Source organism: Populus euphratica, unplaced genomic scaffold (genome assembly GCF_000495115.2).
Source record: "Populus euphratica unplaced genomic scaffold, PopEup_1.0 scaffold38.1, whole genome shotgun sequence".
Lineage (NCBI taxonomy): Eukaryota > Viridiplantae > Streptophyta > Magnoliopsida > Malpighiales > Salicaceae > Populus > Populus euphratica.
In genome coordinates this window covers 528206-551514 of record NW_011499911.1, presented here as the reverse complement: position 1 = coordinate 551514, position 23309 = coordinate 528206, and the positions used below count along the sequence as shown (strand labels likewise).

The 23309-nt window shown below is 28.4% G+C and overlaps 1 protein-coding gene across 2 annotated transcripts; it reads left to right on the top strand.

Annotated features, from left to right (window-relative positions):
* Positions 1-15025: 15025 nt before the first annotated feature.
* Positions 15026-21157, top strand: LOC105133971 (Alpha/Beta hydrolase fold-containing protein). Of its 2 annotated transcripts, none has more exons than XM_011038154.1 (8): positions 15026-15286; positions 15772-16093; positions 17097-17294; positions 17455-17727; positions 18510-18612; positions 18780-18898; positions 19378-19554; positions 19883-21157. In XM_011038154.1, the coding sequence occupies exons 2-8, from the start codon at positions 15782-15784 to the stop codon at positions 20711-20713; spliced, it is 2013 nt and encodes a 670-aa protein (XP_011036456.1). In that variant the 5' UTR covers positions 15026-15286; positions 15772-15781; the 3' UTR covers positions 20714-21157. The 2 variants fall into 2 exon arrangements, with proteins under 2 accessions (XP_011036456.1, XP_011036457.1); XM_011038155.1 differs by having other exon boundaries at positions 15037-15125.
* Positions 21158-23309: the final 2152 nt, after the last annotated feature.

The following is a 23309-nucleotide window of genomic DNA, read 5'->3' as shown; positions in this document are numbered from 1 at the left end:
ATTAATATTATTATTGTAATTATTACCATGGTTGCAACTATTATTGTCTTCAAAAACTATTGTTATTACTACAATTATTATCAATATTAACAATATTGTTAGTATTATTAATGATTTTATTATTATTATTATTATTATCACCATCATAATAAACTATTACTAACATTATTATCACTACTAGTATTGTTATTTGTAATATTGTTGTTGTTATTACTACAACTACTATAATTATCACCATCATCGTTATTATTACAATAATAATGACGATGATGATCATTATTGCTATCATGAATATTATTGATATTAATATTATTATCATAGTTAACATCATCATAATCATTATCAGTGTTATGATAAATTATTATTGTTATCATTGTTATCATTATTAGTAATAGTATTATAAATATTTTTGTTTTTATTATCATTATTATTAATACCATTATTATTATTGTTACTATTAGTATCACTACTATTATTATTAAAATAACAAAAATTATAAATTTAGTTTGAATAATAAAATAAAAAATTATAAAATTATGATAAAAAAACAAAAATATAAATAAAAAGTTACCAACAATGATGATCCAAATCAATCGTACTCGCGAGTTCAAACTTCAAACTTATTAGTTAAAAATTAATATATGTGTGTATTAATTTTAATATTTTACATCGTTAAAAAATAATTTTATGCAAAAGAAAAAATTGTATGGTGCATATATATTTTTTTATTTAAAAAACCTGTAAAGAAAAACTATAGATAATATCTAAAACATGTTTTCCAAACTTATTACTAATTTTTTAAAAAATTAAGTTTTTATTTCTTAACTCCAGTTTTAAATTGAAATTTTTTTTTTCCTGAACGAACTTTAAATGTTTCAGCATATAATCTAATCATAATTTAACTAGCTATTTATAAGACTGGCCACGGTCCAAAATCATTCTCGTTTGATGTCCCCCTTGATTAAATTGTTTACATGAACAATCCTTAATTTCCATACTTGCTATTGTAGTCCCTAAAGGCGCGATTGCGATACAAATAGCTCCACGTAATAGAAAAGAAAGCAGAGAAGGAGAGGGAAAGAACGGGAGAGGAAATGCCCAATTTTATCACAGCCCTCGTAATCTGCAGTTGCACGCGTACTCGGGCGCGCGTCAACCTCATAAGGTTAATTAGCAGGGTAAGTGTTTGGAAACTGTCATCGATTTTAGGGTGGGCCAAGGTCGACCCGCAATAAATTCGATGAACATGAACACTGTGGCCTCACACACTTCAACACTTGCACTCGTCTCCACCATTGGTTAATAAATTTTAAAAAATAAAAATATATATTATTTTAATATATATTTTAAATAAAAAAATATTTTAAAAAACAACGAATAATTCACATCTAAATATTACCATTAACATAAATGACTTGACACCTTTTTTGAACGACATTGACACGTTCACGACCTGTCGTTCTCAATTTTTTTTTTTACATCACAAACACATCCATGATGCGCTGGTCAGTTTTTGTTCCTTCCTTGAGGCCTGAACCGACCCCCAAATTTTGACTTAATGCACATTTCCCCATGAGAAAATGTGCTCGATTTGTGGGGCCGCCGTATCGATCGGAATCGATTAGTGCTGACAAGGTAGCATCACTTGTTCACGGCGAGCAAAGTTTTCCAAGAGGCAAGAAAGGCATTTAGATAACCCTAACTTGTTCTAAGCATAGCACCATAATTAAGTAAATTATATCTTTGATCCCTCGCTTGGAGCGGTGTTAATCTGCTATTTTCTCTCATAAACCAAGAAAAAGGCATATTATATACACTCTACCGTGAGAATGAAGAAAGTATGACTATCAATCCGTGATAGGCAAAATTTAAAAAACAAATTATATTAAATTTTTTATATTTTTAGATGATTTATAGGTTAATATTAAAAATAAATATTAAAAATTAAAAATTATTATTTTAATATATTAAAATAACTATTTAAAAACATGGCTTTCATGATTTGATTTTTGACATTTACTGATAGCAGCGCTGCGAGGAAAGTAGTCGAGAAAGGAATCTAATGTCCCAGAAAACAAACAATGCCTGGGCTATGCTTAGGTTGTCATTTAGTCACACATTTATTATTCATTTTTCATCCACCCACTGAAATGACACCTGTGCACTGACGAGGTGAACAGGTTTTTAATTGAGGTAGTTGAGCAATGGGCAGCCTGCTCGATTTAGGCGTTAGAAAACGTTTTTAAAAAAATTCAAATTATTTTTTATTTTAAATTAATATATTTTTAATGTATTTAGATTATTTTAATATGTTAATATTAAAAATATTTTTATAAAATTAAAAAAATATTATTTTAATATATTTTAAAATAAAAAATACTTATAAAAAACCATCATCATTATATTTCCAAACATCAATCGACTGTAGAGCGGCTGAGCCACACATTCTGCGCTGATTGCGGGTGGGAGAGGAGCTTGGTTGGTTCGCTGGAAAATTGAAACTTGGATTTATTGGCCATAGCTATCTTCTTCTTTTCATACATACTTTTCGTTAATTTTACATGTAAACGGTGATGAAGTTCAAGACATTTTTTAGGGGTGGCAAACTAAATGTTATTTTTTTAAAAAAAGCGATATGAAAATCAAAATTAAAAAAATAATAAGATAGGAAAACATTGTTTCTCAAAACATGATGCACCATGCATTTAAACAATGTTTTTCGTCTTGGTCTTTTACTCTCTTTTTTTTACTATGATCATTGATAGTTGATCTTGATGTATTTTATACTATTTTTTTAAGTTATTATGATCTAAAAAATATTTTTAATTTTGAAAAAAAATATAGTTTCATTGTTTGTAAAAAATTTAAAATGAAGGGATTAAAATTGAAATTGAGATAAAATAACATATCATTTTTTCAAATAAAATTTCTTTTTATTTTTATCCAAATCATTAATTTTTTTTTTAAATTTTATTCTTGGATTGTATTGATTGGTAATTGAACTTGATAATTTATTTTGTATTATTTTCAGTTATCAGGTCTTAAAAAAAATCATAATATTGAGTCTGATGTTGATTTTGTTTTTGACTTTACAAAAATAAATTTAGTTTTATTGTTTGTAGGAAATAAAAACAAGGGGCATAATTAAAAGTTAGGTAAAGTAAAAATATTTTTTCTTAATAAAAATGTGGTGTCTATGATTTTTTGGAAAATTTTACTTTTGGATTTTCTCAATTTCTTTTTTGATCCATTTAGTTTTGCAATTATATGATTTACTTTGAACTTTTGTTCTGTTTAAATTTTAATCTTTGAGCTTGAATGGGAAAAGAAAAAATCGTTAAAAAGAGAAGGGAAAAAAAAAGAAAAATGTTAGTTAATCGAATTTCATTAATGGAAATGGTAAAGTCTAGTGTCAAAATATTCTCTTAATAAGATAAGTGTTATTAAGGTATTTCTAACTTTCTTGTTGCTAAAAAAAATATATATTGGATTGAAAGAGATTTTCCAATCTGCTTTTTTATTCTTTTAATCAATTTATTTATTTTTATTTTTTTGAGTTTGAGAGTTGGTTTATTGAAATTATAAGAGTGTTTTGAAGTATTTTTATATGAAAACAAATTAAGATTTATTTAGACTAAAAAACCCACACTAATTTTTTATGGTGATTGAAAACCAGACGTGTAAATGATAGATTATTTGCTTATTTTTTCACAAATGAGAGAACAATGTATCATTAACTTAGTTTATAAAATAAAAAATATCGAGGCTCATGGGAGCATATTTGCACTGGGCGCTCGGACCTCTACGTATGGCCTATTTGTTTTTTTTTTTAAAAAAAGTTTTTTTAAAACATTAATTTAATTATTTGAAAAGTAATTAATTTAAAATATATTATTTTATCAAATTATTATATTAACTAGGAATATATTTTAGATTTTTTTTATTAAATACAATTGAATTTTTACTTTGTCTTCCAAAAAAATGTAAGAATTTTTTTATGATATTAAATACAATTCAATTAAAAAAAAGTTGTTTGTTAGATAATTAAATAAAAAATATTTTAAAAAAATAAAGTTATTAAACTCAATAAAATTTATAATATAATACTTAATTTTAATGGATTAACTCAAATCAATCTAATATATTATTATCTAATATTAGAAAAAAAGTACCTTGAAAGAATTAAAGGACTCCCTACAATATATAATTAATTATATTTATTTAATTTTTTTCTCAGTTTCACGATTTAATTTTAGTTGGCATTAAGATTTTTATTTATCATTTATTAGCATATATTATCTTCAATTTATCTTATTAAATAAATACATTAAATTTTGAACTCATGATTAAAAACATTTTTAATACTAGAAAAAACCTTAACAATATCTACATATTTTTTTTATGTTAAAAAACAATTAATCTCCAATCTGGTAGCTACTGAATTAGAACATCATGTTTTAAGGTACTTTTGAGAAAGTAAGAAATTTTTTCATGATGCAAACATAAATTATCATCCATATTTCGCCTCCTAGTATCAAATAAAAATATCAAGAAATGTAAAAATAGGGTGGGCCTGACCATTGACCTAAAGTCATGAATCAATGACATGGCTAATGAGAAAATATCACATGAGATAGTTGGTCCAACCATTTAGTTATCTAAAAAAAAAATTATTAAAGATAAAATTGGTTTTTAACATAATTAATTAATTTTCTCTATCTTAAAAACTAAATATTTTAAACAATTAAACTCAATTAAAAAATCAAGTGCAATAATAATAAAAAGGAAAAAAATATAAAAGCTAAAATAAAAAGAATTATAGAGAAAGAGAGGAGAGAGAAACTTGTTCATTGATGGAATCTAATTGAAATGGATACCAATACAATTATCAAATTGAAGCTCTCACAATCACCAGTCAGGACTTGTTGAGACTTTTGATGTATTTTTGGCCAAACAATAAAAGTAGATAAAGACTTTCAAGCTTTGTTATGTCTTTCCAAGATCTAGATTTTTATTATTAAAAAAAAAAAACATTATTTTTTATTTTAAAATATTTTTTTGTTTTTTCATGTCATTTAATATTTTAATGTTAAAATAAATTTTAAAAAATAAAAAATATTTTTAATATATTTTAAAATAAAAAATCAAAGACTAAATGCATGTAGAATTTGAAAGATGTATCATTTGGTAACATTTTTGAAATATAATTGGGCCTATACCACAGCTTTGCTTGCTCTTTGACAAAGCCCAAAACACACATGGGCTTTCCAAGCCCAGAACCTAGTTTTGTTTCTTTATTTTCATTTTTTTTTTAATAATCTCCTCTATTTGATTTTTTATATATATTCTACATACAATAAAATATATGATATTTTTTTGTTTGTTTTTTCTTGAGTTTTATTTTACATAGATTTTTATTTAAAAACAACAATGTTTTTCCTTGCAATCCTTTGCATTGTATTTTTGTACTATTAAATTATTAAATGAATATGGTAGAAAGTTAGTTAGTTAAAATAATTTTTTTTTATATGTAGTTATATCAATGAAAAAAGATACTTGGACAAGTAAAAAAATATTGCTCTCTCTCTCTCTCTATATATATATATATATATATATATGTAATGAATGAAATTTTAAAAAATAAAATTAAAAACCATACCCTACATGTCACATTGAGAATACAATAATTACGGGTAAATTAAACATTTTCTATATCTTATTATGTTTTTTCCTTTAATATCAAACAAAAATAACAAATTTTTTGTATTTTCAATCACATCAAACAAAAATCAATCTTGTCCCTAACATCAAATTTCATATATACGAGTTTGAAAAATAAAAAAATGATAGTCCATGTTGTGCTAGCCAGTAATATTCAGAGCCGTATAAAAGGGTTGTTTAGCTATCGCATATTGTAAGCCTGTAGTTTTTTAGTGACCAAGATTATCGCTATCGTTGTCATTAAATTCAAATGATTATTTTCTAAACAAGAATATGCATCAAATTCAAATATCATTCAGATAAAAAAAAAACCTTCAAATTAAATTGGGTCTTTCAACAATTGCTTAATGAGTTAATAAGATGAATAGACTTGGCCACTTATTAATGAGCTACTGCAATAACTGAATTTGACCACTACTAGATGAGATTATAGGATAATTAGACTTAGTTATTCTACACTCTTTTTAAAAAATAAGTCTTCTATTATAATTAAAAACCTTTTAGTATTTAAGTTTATAAATACAGATGAAGAATAATGTAGAGGAAAGAGAGGTATAAAAGAATGTACGATGAGATGAGCAATATGATATGAGTTAGTACCCAGTTATAAAGGGTGGTAGGCTCATGCGCATAAAGTTGGGTTAAGCAAGAGAAAAACCTTTGTTCCCCTTACACACGAGGGGATGTCTATAGTTTCTGAGCTTTTGTCTTCAATAATTTTTTTTTATCCTTTAAATTAAAACCATAATTTCTGAAACTCGTACAATTTATTTTCCTAACAAGTATAATTTTTTTCTAGCAACTATTTATTTTCTCTAACAACTATATTTTTAAAGCTGATTGCATTCTTTAATTCTTTATTTAATTTTTTTATGGATGTTTAAGATTTTAGGCTTGTATATAAACACCTGCACTCTTTAAAGAGCATAACCACAATTCATTTTAAATTGCCAAGCTTTTTTATTATGTTTTATCTAGTTGTTTTTGCTTTCCTTAATTTTGAAAGAGAAACATGTTAAATCATGGAGGATAACCTTTTGTGAAGGAAATATCCTTAAGGATAGTGTCTATGACATGCCTCGGTTTTTTATTTGTTATCTTTATTTTGATTATGTTCTTCCTCTATTTTTTTTTTTGGTTACCAACACCATTTTACTTGGTTTTCTAAATACATCGTCATTAATAAAATTGATAAAACATTGATTGAGTTTAAGATTTTCCACGATTACTTGATGAGCTAATGAGATGACTATATTTAGTTGATTGATGAAATGATAAGGTAACTGGACTTGGTCACTATTTTATTATGTTTTATCTAGTTGTTTTTGCTTTCCTTAATTTTGAAAGAGAAACATGTTAAATCATGGAGGATAACCTTTTGTGAAGGAAATATCCTTAAGGATAGTGTCTATGACATGCCTCGGTTTTTTATTTGTTATCTTTATTTTGATTATGTTCTTCCTCTATTTTTTTTTTTGGTTACCAACACCATTTTACTTGGTTTTCTAAATACATCGTCATTAATAAAATTGATAAAACATTGATTGAGTTTAAGTTTTTCCATGATTACTTGATGAGCTAATGAGATGACTATACTTAGTTGATTGATGAAATGATAAGGTAACTGGACTTGGTCACTATTTTATGATATGATAGGATGACTAGACTTGGTCGTTCCATGCTATCTTGTAAAAAACAAGTTTTTTTATTAAAATAAAGGACTATATGATGCTTAAGTTAATGATATATAATGGAAATAATGTATGGGAATAAAAGGTGTAATATAATGTATGAAGATACAAGCAAAATGTTTCTGTGTCCTTGTATGTTTTGTTTTTCTATGTTTACACGGTGACCTAAGATATTTATATATTTTGGTCATATAAGTTTACTTTATAAAGAATAGAGTAATAATAAAAAATAATTGATTTTCTTTGAAGATAACCTAAAAATATGAGTTATTGATTGTTTTGTGTTGTTTATGACATCGATAGAAAAAATTGGTGTTCATGGATAATTGGTAAAAGAGTTTGGTGCCCTTTGAGAAGGTGGGCTAGAAATAGAGATCCATTGACATGAAAGGTAGGTATTTTCTACAAATAAATATTAACGTGAGATAACTATTAACAAGAAAGGTAGCCATTATACTAACAAATTATACATAAACATAGAAAAGTGTGATGTCATATTGACTTTCTAAGATGTAGTAACTATATATTATGGAATGTGTTAGTCGCTAGGTTTCTCGGAAATTTGTGTGGTAATGGAAAACAATAACGTGGAATAAGTTTGCTAAGCGACCAAAACAAATATCTTTATAGCTTTTTTTATTAAAAAAATTAGTATTATCACCACTAATATATCATTAATAATTAATAGTTATGAAGCATTTTATACTTATAACCTCTACACCTCTATAATAAGAAAATAAAAGAGGTCAACGTGTGGCATATAAAATAGTTCACAAATCATTTCTCATTTTAGCCTCTAAAATAGAAAGATATGTATTTTATAAATAAAGGCTAATTGTTTCGTGCATGAGTGTAATATCCCTTTTGATATTATATTGGAGTTTTGTAATTAGTGGTATGTTTCTCGTCACTATAATTTTTTTAATATGGGATACATTACAAAGAAAGTGTTCCTAAAGGGGGAGAACAAAATAGACAAAGCATTCTCTTGCTTTTCCAACCCGTGGCTTAAAAGCTACCCTCTTTTAGTTGGATTTTGGTCCATCCTACAATGAAGATCTCTTATTTAGCAACCAAACGTATAAAAAAGAAAAATGGCATTAAAACCATTTTCTTGTAAGGGTTATAGTTATAATGCTTACTTCTTTTTTTTTTTTTTTATGTGGGGTGTCTGGGCTAGCTTGCGCGCACCACGACTAATCCCTACAGCCCATTGAATACCCTGCAAACCCAGTAGGCATGTAAGGCACTGCGGGGATGACAGACGTGCACGCCAGGGCTCGAACCCAGGTGCAGTGGAAGGGAAGACAAGCCCCTTCCACCGCTAGACCAAGCACTGAAATATTACGCTAGTTATAACGCTTACTTACTATTAGAGAAGGGAGAAATGACTTCTTTTAGCTAGCTTACAAGTTTGAAAAACTGTTTTTCCTAACTAATATTAGTAAGGGTTCTATAGTTTCTATACCACCGTGTTTTCATAGTTAATAGTTTTAGGGAAATATTAGACTATTATTGTCTTAACTTCGTTTTTATATCCTATTTATTTTTATATTTTAAAAGTATTTTTTAAAAAAGTTAATTTTTTTTTCTTTATTTCAAATTTTTTTTCTTTGTATTTTCATATTATTTGATGTGAGAATGTTAAAAATAATTTCTTAAAAATATTATTTTAAATATATATAGTTGCAATATTAAAAAAAATGATGTAACAAAAAAATAAATGTGCTTTTGCTAAAAAAAAAAGAAGGAAATATATGTACTAAAAAATGAAATTTTTTTAGTAATATTTTTTTATTTAATTAAAACCTAATCTGACCTGATTTTAAAGTGATATCTTTATTATTGTTTTTTAATATTAAAATAATAATATATTAAATTAATTCAAGACATTTCTAGTTAATTAATCATTAAATTTATGATTCTAACAATAAACATGATTTAATATACTAACCCGATAAATCAACTATTTTATTCTCTTTGTTTTTCCTTTTTTCTCCCAATACAATGCATTCACCAAACTTGGGTTGTATTAAACAAGAGATTAAATTGATTCCCGTTTTTCATTAAATATGAATTAACAATTAACTTTCAAGCATTCAAATTGGGATTGCAATACTTCATTTGTTATATTAATTCCCCAAAGCATTATATGCTTCCATTTAAGTTGGAAATATTTCAATTATTACTGTTCTTGTAATACACACACACTATAATATTAGATAGATATAACGATATATTTTTTTGGATCTTTTTAATTTTTAAATGTAATTTATAATTAGATGATATTTGATTCCACAGTAATATTATGAATACAAAGCATGAAATAGTATGAGACGAAAAAGTAGAGATGAGACTTTATCTTTTGTCTAGTGTTGTAGATAAGAGCAAAGGTATAAATTTTATTGCTATTTATGTTTGGTGTTGGAGAAAAAAATGCATAAAATATTTGATTTACCGTCATTTATTATATTTCGAATGCAATATTTAGGATTCTTTGTTAATTTCACAACAGTATATATATTTATATGTTTTTACTTATCATGGTATTTTTTTTTATGTATCCTAATACCTTTTTCATTGATATAAATGGTCTATGTAAAAATCTTAAATTTTATTTTTAATTAGCTATTTTTCTACAATATTCATTTAATAATTTAATAGCACAAAAATACAACGCAAAGGATCACAAGAAATATCATGTGTTCACTTTTAAATAAAATCACCTGCAAGAAAAAGAAAAGAAAAACTCAATTAAAAATACTTAAAATGCATCATATGTTTGATTGTATTTATGATATAAAAGGAGCCACCACCGGCATACCGGTTTGAGGACGAAACTGGTTTTGTAGAGAAAAGGGTACTATAATTCCTATTCCTATCCTTTTATTCCCTCTTTTGGTCTCTATACATAGAATGAAATCCCTGTGCTCCATGGACGGCGCAAAAAGTGACACGTTTTTTTAGAGTTGGTGGGTGTTTGACAATATAATAATAATTATTTTAAAAAATATTTGAGGGAATAATAATTATTTTAAAAAATATTTTTTTATAAATATATTTAAATAATATTTTTTATCTTTCAAAATTAATTTAACATCCTTTATTTGCCATTTCGCCTTGTTCTATTACCGCTCTCTCTCTCTCTCTCTCTCTCTCTATATATATATATATATATATATAAAGAGTAAAAGAAAAGAAAAGAATACATCATTCGTGGGCTACTGAGAAATTATTGTTATTTACATAAGTAGCTATTTTATTTTATTAACACTAATATAATTATTAAAAAAAGAAAAACAAAACAAAACATTTAAAACAGTCAATCAAACTAGATGGCCTTTTAGCAGCTTAAGTCAGGAATCGGGATTAAGAGTGTTTGTTTTTTGGGTAAATTTTGCAATTGTAGTTTAAAAAAATATGGTTAGTTATAATTAGTTGGATTTAAATATTAAAAATTAAAGTTAAAGTTTTTAAATAATAAAAAAATATGTGTAAATTTATCAATTTAAAATAAAAAATAAAAAATTAATAGTTTTAAATTTAATTTTTTAATAAATCTCATAATATAAAACATAATTTGATTTGTAAATAAATATTTTAAATAAACAAAGCATAAGAGTAGAATAATGGTCAAACTTTATTTCGCCACTATAAAGAGTGGATTGTTGAAAGTAAGGAACCAGACGCGTATGGTAGCGACGGCTATAAAGGAGCGGCCGACACCTTTACTCTTTGCAATTCGCAGCAGCCATCAATGATGCAGACTGCAGACGTCTCACGTGAAAGGCCGAGAGAGAGAGCGGCCGATCCCTCCACTCTTGGCAATTTGCATCAGCCATCAATGGTGCAGAGGTCTCACATGAGAGAGAGAGAGAGAGAGAGCAATCTAAAAACATGGGCTTTGATAATTAGTTGGATGAAATGGGCTGCTGTAAATGGGTCTTACGTTTAATCGGGTGTGTTGGGTCAAGTATTGGGTGGGTTTGGGATTTAGTTAAGGGAGGATATGAGATTGACTTTTTTGCCCCGAGCTGGTACCTTGACAGGTCTTTTTTGAGTAACTTGCAAATTTGTTTCTGCTAGATGATTGCCCGTCAGTTGGAGTAAAATTTAAAAAATTATATAAAAATTGACACGATCTAATTAATTTAAGGGCATAAAAATATAATTTGATTTAAAATAAATATTTAATGTTAATTTTTTATAAATATTAAAACAATAAAATATTAAATCAATTCAAGTTAACTTAAACTAATTCATTTGCATAAGACTATGATAATCCTATATAAATAAAATTAAGATGAATTATAAAGTTTAATTTTCAATAAACTTAACGTTAAATGATAAAATAAAATAAAAATAAAAACAAAAAATGACTTAAGTCAATCTGTCAAATCTGCAAGTCACGAGATTGAGATAAACCAATAAAAAAAAATTAAAACTCAATTTTCAATTATCTCGGTGTTGAAATATGAAATAAGTAAAAAAAATAATTTTAAAAAGATATAAAAAATAACTTAAGTCAACTCAGATTAATTTTCCAAACTTTTGATCCAAGTTATAAGACATGGATAATCTCATAAAAAATAAACCAAAACAAACCATGAAGTTTAATTTTCAATTAACTTAATATTAAACTATATAATTGAGAAAAAATCAATTATAAAAAGAAAAATAAACTAAGTTAACTCATCAAATTCATGGTTCAGGACATGAGATAATGATGACCTTATAAAAAATAGGTTATAAAATTTATAAAATATAATTTTTAATAAAACTTAATGTAAAATAATAAAAAAAAACACATGTAAAGATCAATGAGAAAAACTATTTTTAGAATAAAAAATATTAAATTTTAACTAGAAATGCTAATTTATAATTTATTCATCTTTTTTGTTTGAATAAAACTTTGTTTCGTATCATTTATGAATTCTTTTTAACTTTGTGTTATAATTCAAAAATTATTTTATATTGATTAATTATGGTAAAAGTGAATTGAAAAAATGACTTAAAGCATTTTTTTAATAGAAAAGGTGATGCTAGTTGGAATTTCGCAGGTTAAATGAAAAAATATTTTTTTATTAAAAAAATTAAATTAATATTTTTTAAGTTCAAAATTATTTTTAACGAAACATGTAAACAGCGAAAAGAAGCTTTTTAAATTTGGAAGAGAAAAACACCATATAATTAACAACTGGTCGTTCAAAATAGCACGAGCAAACGGCTTGTCTGCCGTACATTCTTCAAGAAAGTTAAATTAAACTTTTAAAACACTGATTTTGCATTTCAAAAAAGTTTTTTAAAAAATAAATATTTTTTTTTATTTCAAATTAATATTTTTATACGTTTTTAAATTATTTTAATATGTTAATATTAAAAATAATATTTAAAAAATAAAAATATTATTTTAATATTGTTTCAAATAAAAAATATATTTAAAAACAACTGAAATTACAACAACACTTCTAAATATTTTCTAAAACTATAAAAAATCAGAAATTATTATTAACATAACATAAAAAAATATGACTGAATTATTAAAAATTATTATTATTATTATTATCATTATCATTATTATTAACAATAAAAAAATACAAGAAAAGTACTATAACAATGAATAGTACCATGCCTTGAAAAAAATATTTTTATTTTTAATTATTTTTTTTATTTTTAATATTAGATTTATCTTTTATTGAGTTATCCTACTTTGATGATATATATTACGGGTTTGGTGGATTAACTCGACTAACTAAGCTATTTTTTTTATTTAATTTTTTTCTTCTAATTTCAATCTTTAATATTGAGTTACTTAAAAATTATACTTTATAATATATTTTGTTTGCTTTTTATTATATTAACATGGTCTCATGATTTTAAAATAATGCTTAATGAGTTACCGAAGTTGACTTAGATTTTTTTTATGATTTTTTTATTTTTTTAATTTTATTATTCAATATTAGGTTGGTTGAAAATTGAGTCTCATAATCTGTTTTAATTTGATTTTACAAGGATATCTTGATCTCATGATCAAGATTGCGAGTTTTTATATTTTAACCCCGTTTAAATCAAGCTGTTTTTTTTTCTTTCCAAGAATTAATCTTGGTTTTATATCTTTTAACATTGAATTTGCTTTTTATTGAGTTATCCTCGTTTGATTACTCGGGTTATAAATTTGATAGGTTAATCTAACTTGTAGTTGTATTACAAAACATTTTTATTTTGTGTTTTTTTAATTTAACTCTTTAATAACCCAAATTTTTTCTATTTAGTTGTTTTTAATTTTTTTTTATATTAGATTATTTAAGGAAATATGCACTATAATTTTTTTTCAATTTTTTTTGTTCATGTATATATTAGTCTCATAAATTTATATTTTTTCTCTCTTTGATTTCAACCTTTAATATTATATATGTTGGATGTGAGGGTTCGTTATTTTTTGTTAATTTATCATGATTTCATGATTTTGCTTACAAGTTGGAAAAATTAACCTAGAATGACTCAAAGTTATTTTTTTGTTTGTGGGTTGTTTTTCTTATTAAATTTGTTTTTTTGATTTCATCTTTTAATATCAAGTTAGTTGGAAACTAGGCTTTACATGTTTTATATGAGTTTATTTTGATCTCATGAACTGGATTGTGAGTTTGGAGAATAAACCCGGGTTAACTCATTTTTTTTTTATTTCTTGGTGTGTATATGTATATGTATATACATTCAATTTTACCTTCCCACAACTTAATCTTTTTTTTTTATTTAGGTTTTTTATTTTTTTGAATCTCACATTTCAATATTAGGCTTTTTGATAATTAAGTTTTGTAAAATTTTATTTAATTTTCTTTGTGTGAAGTTATCTGAATATCACATATTTTCTTTTCTTTTTATTGATCTTCAACATTGTATCTATTGAAATTAGAGATTCATGATTTTTTTTTAATTTTTTACGAGGTTATTCAAATTTAATGACTTAGATTGCAAGTTTATCAAGTTAATCTTGGTTGACTTGAGTTGTTTATTTATTTTTTTATAATTTCATTACTTGACATTATGCTGATCGAAAATTGGGCTACATATTCTTTTTGATTTGCATTTTGTAAGGTTATTCCAATCAAATGAATTATGTTATGAGCTTGACAAGTTAATCAAGATTGATCCAGGTAGTTTTTTTTTTTTAATTTAATATTTTATATTAAGAATTGATATTTATAATTTATTTTAATTTATCTTTTATAAATTTATTTTTATCTTATAATTCAAATAATAAATTTAACAAGTTAACTAAATTAATTAAATATATTAAAATTTTAATATTTTTTAAAATTATTTTAATTTACCCTCTATAAATTTATTTATATTTTATAATTCAAATAATAAATTTAACAAGTTATTACATTAATATTTTTTTAAAAATCATTTAATATATCTATATATTTTTTTTGTATTAAAAAAATTAACCAGACTCGCAGCACATCAAATCATGTAGCGGCCATTAATCTAATATCTTCGCAATTGCTATTTATCCATTAATTTAAATTAATGGATGGATCGAGTAAGGTCGGTTTGAAAGCCTTTCTGGATTTTACCTCAATAGAAGACCAATATTCAACAACCACGTGTCTGAACAAAATATTTGCCTTAAAAAACAGAAGAAGAAAACAGAGAGCGAGAGAGAGGTTTTGCTTGTTGGGTGTTAGGTCCCTCGCAGGTTGTCCAAAGGTAACAGAAAGAGAGAGGGAGGAAGACAAGGCAAATCAGTTTCCTTTCCTTGTTATTAACTTTAGATTTGATTTTTATTTTGATTCCTTAGCCAGAAAGTCTTATAATTAGCACTCCAGCCTCAGCTTTCACGCACGCAAAAAAATAATAATTTCAACCAGGTTTGTTTCTTTCCATTCCTTCCTCTCCTATTATCATGTTCAGGTTCTCAATTCCTTCCTTCTTCTTCTTTTCCCTTTTATTATAATCAAATTCAAATATTTTTTTTTTAATTTTTAGTGATTTCAGACAAAAGTAGACTTGTTAGAATTCTTTTTTTCTTCTTCCTTTTCACTTATTTTCTTGCAACCCCAAAATTGGGTCATGTATAAATTGTTTGGATTAGCTTTTGTGTGTGTAAAGATTGAAACTTTCTTTCTTTTTAGAGTGAATTTTTTGTTGGTAAAGAACCCTAGTAAAATTGCACTAAAGAATTATGGGTGTCGCCTTTTTTTTTTTAACAGTATGCCATTTTATCAGATAATTTATTGAATTTCCCTTTTGAATACAGCTTTTGTGCTTGATTTTCATCCTTTTCAATTAACAATGAATTTTAGATTTTAGAGGTTGCTAATCATAGTGCATTTTTGGTTCGTGCGTGAATTAGGTATAAATTCATGGCAACTGCAACTATGGCTAAAACAGCCGGTGCAGCTGCTCTTTTGTACTATACTTTGAACCGTAAATTAAGGTCTAGCACATCTCATGATGATGACGATGGTGATACTGAGAATGACAGCGGTGACGCACCTAGTCGCGTTCATTTAGGTATTGAACGCGTATCACATAGGTTAATTCAAGCTCCTGCAACGTGGTTGGAAACGATCTCAACTTTGTCGGAGACTCTCAGGTTTACTTACTCTGAAACTCTAGGGAAGTGGCCTATTGGGGACTTGGCATTCGGGATCAACTTTCTATTGAAGAGGCAGGTGAGCCCTTCCTTTGTTTCATGTCTAATTGTTTATGTTTGTTCTTCTTGATCCCAATGGTGAGAGAGCTGTTTTTATAAAATTTCATGAATGTGTTGGTTTTTTAGAACAATATTGTTGTCCTCAATTATTTATTATTATTATTTCATGAATGTGTTGGTTTATATGGCATGCCTGTATGCATTTATTTATGTTAAACTGGACCTCTTCCTGTATCAAATGATGTCGTGAATTTTTGTATTGTATTTGCTAAAATTGAACCTCTCCTTCCCCAAAAAAAAAGAAGAAAGGATACTAGACTAATATGTTGGTGTCACCATTTGAATCCCAGACAAGTTGCTTGATTATGTCTTAGTTTTCATTTACTGGTTTTGAAATTTTATGGCTATTTTTGTGAGAACAGACATAAAATTTTTTGAGATGTTAATTAATTGTTTGAATCTTAGTATAATGCCTCAACCATGGTGGTCATGTTGGAAGAAACTCCAGGAACATGTCTTCTACAATCGAGTCTTTTACTAGATTCATAGAATAATTCTGACAGCCACACCTTTTCGTTGGTGGTCATGTTCGAATAAACTCTTGTCACACACCTTATAGATAATCTGAATCTTGAGATGTAGTTAGTTGCTACATTGAGGGTTTTTAGATTGCTAAGGCAGAATAGTAGTTATACAGAGTAAGAAACTCCTTTACCCCAAGGCTGCAGTTCTATAATTGTTTGAAGAAACCTCAAATCCATTTTCTTGGTCACTGGAGAAAATAAATATGCCTGCATGCTTGCATTCCTGTGCTGCATTAGTGGTGTTATCTGGCCACTCAACATGACATTTTTGTTTCCAGTAACTCTATTTGCACTATATCTTTTGCTCCTGACATTACCAAATAGTTTTTCGTCTTTATAGGAAACAATGAGTTCATGATGCAGAGATCTTCTGAATTGTTTTCTTTTTGGTGCTTTCTTTTGTTGGGCCGATAATCTGACTTGTAATCTTATTTGCAGGGCACCTTACATGTTGGCAGTGTATTTGGCGGTGAAGATAGTGTACAGCTTAAAGGATTAGAAGTAGCAGCTGAACTTAGATACCTCTTAAACTTGTTGACCTTGTGTTGGCATTTCTCAAAAAAACCTTTTCCTTTGTTTTTAGAGGAGACAGGTTTCACTGAAGAAAGTGTTCTTCTTCAAGAACCCAAAGCAGGAGTAAGTTTTATATAATGCTTCTATTGTTGAATACTTCACTTAAAGGTCCTGTTGTACCTTTTGCTTCCTTTCGCATTGTTGTTTTGACAAAAGGTACTGAGCATGATACCTGTAGTATCCATGCTTTTTCTGAATGCATCTTCACATCTATGAAATGCAGATACTGAAGCCAGCTTTTACAATTTTAGTTGATCACAAGACAAAATATTTTTTCTTACTGATACGTGGAACACATAGCATTAAAGATACTTTGACAGCTGCAACTGGAGCTGTTGTGCCTTTTCATCACTCTGTTGTGCACGAGGGAGGAGTCAGCAATTTAGTTTTAGGCTATGCACATTGTGGGATGGTTGCAGCTGCCTGGTGGATTTCAAAGCTTGCAACACCTTGTCTCAAACAGGCGCTTGGGCAATTCCCTGATTATAAACTCAAGGTAAACGCAAGTTGGAAACTATTTTTCCCCTCACTGTGTGCTCAATTCATTATGTGGCCATGTCATAAAACCAGAATCATTTCTGTTTCTATCTCAAAAAAAAACAAAACCAGAGATAGGAACAATATTGAATCTCAACTTGATTCAGTATCTTGTACTTCTAAGTTTGAGCTCATAGCTGAGCTCATTGCTATGTTTGAGTTGTTTTTTTTTTTTTAACATATTTTTTTTTTATTGCAATTAATTTTAGCTCTGAACACTCTAGTCAGGTTTATAGTCTTCTGGAACCTATTTGCTGCATGAGTGTTTTCAAGACACTACACATTAGTTATTGCTTTCCTCAAACTTTCTCCATCCTTCCTTTCTTTTGTGAAGCCAAGAAATTTTGACCAGAAGATGAGAGTACATAACCTAGTTCATGGTTACCTTTCATTACCCAAGTGTTTGAATCTGTTCCTACTGAATGTTCTGAAACATTTGCCTATGAACATTCAATACTCTTTGTATTCTTTAGTGTCCTGTGCAACTGGTATGTCAAAACAAGCACTAGCAAGATTCCATAAACTGCCTGTTGCTTTGGTTCTACTCTTAGTTTATCCTAGCAAATTATATCTATGATTCATGCGAAGAAACATTTTCATGAAAAGTGCCCTCTTTGAATCTCCTTTCAAAACTGAATAAAACTGTATAGAACATCCTTTTTATCTTTACATTTGATAATATCTTGTTTAAGGTGAATAGGTGAACAAGTTTTACTAAGATCACTCCTCTTGAATCCAAAGATTGTAGGGCACTCTCTTGGTGGAGGCACTGCTGCCCTTTTAACATATGTATTACGAGAACAGAAGGAATTATCGTCAACTACGTGTGTCACATTCGCTCCAGGTTTCCATCCAGAACTTATCAAATCTTCAGTGTTAACCTTGATGCCTTTCATCTCTCTCTCTCTCTCTCTCTCTGTGGCACCTGGGTTTGCTTTTATATATTCTATAGAGTGGTATGGTGGTGTGCGCTTACTTTCTATGTTCACTGACTCGATGCTCAATATGCAGCTGCTTGTATGACATGGGAATTGGCTGAATCAGGCAATGATTTCATTACTTCTGTTATAAATGGCGCTGACTTAGTGCCTACATTCTCAGCTGCTTCAGTTGATGATTTACGTGCAGAGGTTACTTTCTCAAAACTGTTTAGGATTTCAATTTACTTTCTTTTTCTTGTTCCAAATTTATTGACATCCAAGGATTATTTGGCGGATATCTTTTATGCATGTATCCTATGTGGCAGAATTTATGACTTGTGCTTGCTGAAACCTTTCTGATGTTTTACCATTGGGAGTTGTCTGGATGAGGGCTGATATACCTGCAAAACATCTTTGATTGTATGGTTCTTATTTATGCTGCAAAGTAGTTGCGTTAATGCATTTGGTGAATTTTGCATTGAAGCATTCAGAGTCCCTCCCAAAAGCTTTCCCCTTCTATTTTCGCTCTTTTATTTACTGTTTTTGAGAAATTCATTTTATTTGAGAAAGCAACTGGAAATTTTTAAGTCCTCATAGGTGCCACCCTGACTTTCTCATTAACTTCAATAACATTGTGCAACTTCAATTTCTCATTCTCATATTTTTAAGCAACAATTTTCCTGTTTCAGGTGACAGCATCTGCATGGCTGAATGATTTGAGGAATCAGATTGAGCATACAAGAATTCTGAGTACTGTTTATCGTTCGGCATCAGCGTTGGGTTCCCGTCTTCCATCCATTGCTAGCGCTAGAGCAAAGGTTGCTGGGGCTGGGGCAATTTTGCGCCCTGTCTCCAATGGTACACAGGTGATATCTTGTATGCAATGCAATTGCAAACTAGTTTCTCTTCATAATTCCACGACATTCTTAGACTTCTCAATCAACTGAAGTGGACTTGCTGTGGTCCTTCCTTTTCCTCAACTGGTACATTTTGACTATCAACAAGGAATTAATGTCTGAAACTGCGGTTGGATCCAATCCTATCACTTGCTCATATTGGAAAGCATAACAATGAATTATTGAAAGAACCCTAGCTCTTGTATTCATAGCAAAGTTTATATAGCTCGAGTGAGTACATAGAGATGTTAAGAGTTCTTTACTCAAAACCAACTAGTTTGGTATTTAATGCCTGCAGGTTGTGATGAAGAGAGCACAGAGCATGGCCCATGCGGCATGGACCACACGCCCTTCCCTTCAGTTGTCTTCATGGTCGTGCATTGGACCCCGCCACCGAGCCACAGCTGCAAGTTCAAATTCAGGAGAGGGAGGTTCCACAGGATCTGGCTTAAAAGCTGAAACTTCGGAGCCTCTTCTTACATCTCCTGACAGTAACACAACCACAGCTTCCACTGGAACTATTGAACTTCCTGCTTCTTCTGGAGGAGCAGAATGGACATCAGAAATTGAATATTCTTGTACTGATGAAATGGCTTCACATGCTCCTATGGGTGCTGATCTTGATCATGGAGAGGACCTCATGAGTGATTCACATGAAGATAGAATGGATGAAGTGGAGTTGTGGCAACAGCTTGAGCATGAGCTGTACGATAGATCAGATAGTGAGGATGCTGATGTGGCAAAGGAAATAAGGGAAGAAGAAGCAGCAGCCATTGCAGAGGTAGGTGAGGACCAGCCTGGAAGCACTGCTCCAGGAATGAAGGAAGTGCGCAGATTCTTCCCTCCAGGAAAGATTATGCATATTGTTACCCTGCACCTTGATGGTGCAGAGAGTGAAGGTGATACCCCTACCTCGAGTGGTTCTGACAACAGCCAGCCACCGGTGAAGACTAAAGTTGGGATATTCTGTACTCCCAGAACGCTTTATGGAAAGCTGAGGCTTTCTCAAACCATGGTTAGCGATCACTTTATGCCTGTTTATAGGAGGCAGATTGAAAAGCTAATTAAAGAACTTGAAGAGGAAGAGGCTGCTGGTAATCACAAGGACAACGCAGAGGTTGTGTTATAGGGAAAGTGTTAATGGCATGGTACTGAATCAACACCATACAGGAACAGATTTACACAGTTTCTTTCATACTTGAAAAGAGAGGATTCAGCGTATCCGGATTTCACTTCATTAATTAGACGCATGTGGCAGTAGATGTCCTTAACTGCAATGAAAATGCGTTTTGGTTGAAGCCACTTGGGTATAGATCCATGCCAGGTTGCACACGAGAGAAAGCAATTAATTGTATTCATTTATAGTTTTGCATGCTCTACCATGGTTTATAGATCCATTCCTGGCACATTCAAGGTCAGCCATTGATTGAACTAATCCTTAGTTTCTCTTGAAAGTGATTTTGTCGACCCTGACCATTTGTGTATTTAGTGTTTCAGCTCAAAGGTTCTATTTGGGGCTACAGTTAAACTGATTTTTTTATTAAATTTTGAATTTATTTTGCTTCAAATTAAATATATTTTAGTGTTTTTGTATTGTTTAGATGTGTCAATATTAATAATAATAAAAAATATATTATTTTGATGTATTTTTAAATGATAAATATTTTAAAAAGTAATCTATATTATACTCCCAATTTCTTTCTTAAGTCAAGCTAGTTTTCTTCTCCAAATGGCTGCCGTGAGCATTGTTTGAATTGTGATTTCATAATTTGTCGAGCAGATTTTCTCTTAAGGGTGGTTGACAACTTGTAATTGCAAAAAGGTTTTTGATTTAAGGACTAAATTATGCATAATATAAATTAGAGGACCAAAATTTTTTAAAAGGACTAAAATATCAGAAAAATAAATATAGGTATTGAAATGAATTGCAGAAAAAAATTCAAATATCAAAATGAACTTTTGCCATAAAAACTTCACTTGAACTTGTCGTGTCTATTTTGCATCAAAACACAAATAAGAACCTGTATTATCTACTCCAATCCATTAAATATATCTTAGAGGTATTTTTGGTTTTTAGCAAGTTAAATAAAAAAATAAAATATTATCGTATATAAAATATTTAAAGAAATAACAAGTTTTGTGGGTCACAATTCTTATATATGACTCATAAATTTTAGGTGAGAATTGTGACTTTAAATGATTTTAATTTACCATATATAATTTTTTTTTTTATATTTTCCATCCTTATTTTCCATTACTCCCCACAATCACCACCTATCTTTGTGTCCTTGTCCTCGTCTACAACCTTTTCTTTGATGGATTTGAGAAGTTCTTGTCCTCGCCTACAACCTTTTCTTTGATGGATTTGAGATGTTAATACAAATCTCTCTGTATTGTTTCAATATAATTGAAATGTATTATTTTAATTGGATAATACAATAATTTAACTTATTTCAGCAAATCTCAAATTATATTGATATCAGTGTTGAAATATATCAATCATTCATGGAAGCATGAAGAGAATTTGATTAGTAATTCATACAGCTTACCTATATTTTTGAAATGTTAATAGGGATTGACTATTTAAAGAGTAACATCTAATCTAAATACTTATATGAAGATGCTATTTGCCTAATATGTGCTAGTTTATTAAAATTACACAGTCATATTCCCAAGACGTCCATGTAATCTAATGTATTATAAACTCTAATATTAAAGACAAAATCAATTAATATGCAATAATTTTTTATAGATATAACATATATTAAATATTGTTAGTGTTATTATAAATGACATGTGATAATTATTTTTTAATGTATATATATAGATTTATTACTTAGCATGTGAGGCTCGAAAAAACAATAATTTCTATTAGTGAAGGCATCGATAAAATGAGTTGTGTCATGGCTAACACCATACTTAATTTGTGTCATGGTGGATTTTAGTAGGACGAGGAGACTGAATGTCTCAAAGCAACATTAATAAAAAATAAGATCACTTATCATGAAAGAAAACATGTAGTTGGGGATGTTGGTTCATTCATGTGCATCCCAAACTTGTCTACGAGCTCAGACGATCTTGGTATTGACTCCTATACGGACGCTACAAGCCTATCTTCAAGTTGGGGTGGTGATGTAGATCCTTTCACCAGAGTTTTAAACCCATCCACGAGGTATGATAATTTTATTGATCTACTTAAATTATATGATTTAATGTTATAAGAATTATGATTTTAGTTTAAATTTAAAAAAATATTATGTGAATTATTATGTTTAATTATGAATTGGTAATTTTAATGAATTGTAAGTGTGTTGATATTTTAATTATGCTATAAAGATGAATTGTAAATTGTGTTTGTAAATTCTAAAGCTGGTTTACTATGAGTGTTTTTTTTTTTTTAACCAGGAGTTGGAAAGGTAAAAAAAATGCCATTAACACATTTTTTAGGCTACATGTGAAATTCAACTTGAAAGGATTGCGACTTACTAAGCTAGAATATTTCTTTAAATATTTTATAAATTGTATTTTTTTTTTACTATGCTAAGGTAAAAAGAAAAAAACCTTTATACCCTAATATGAATAGCAGACGCACACACATCTTAACGACCACATTATGACTAACAATTGCAATAGCTATGAAAACTAACTTTTATACCAAATATATGCTTGCAACAAATCTCAAACAGAAGCTTCATAAGCTAGGTTTCTTATTTACTTTTAATTTT

Coding starts and splice junctions, on each gene's coding strand:
- LOC105133971 (XM_011038154.1), top strand. CDS start 15,782: ATGGCAACTGCAACTATGGCTAAAACAGCCGGTGCAGCTGCTCTTTTG. Junction 17,295..17,454: donor TTCAAGAACCCAAAGCAGGA/GTAAGTTTTATA, acceptor TATGAAATGCAG/ATACTGAAGCCAGCTTTTAC. Junction 18,613..18,779: donor GTGTGTCACATTCGCTCCAG/GTTTCCATCCAG, acceptor CTCAATATGCAG/CTGCTTGTATGACATGGGAA.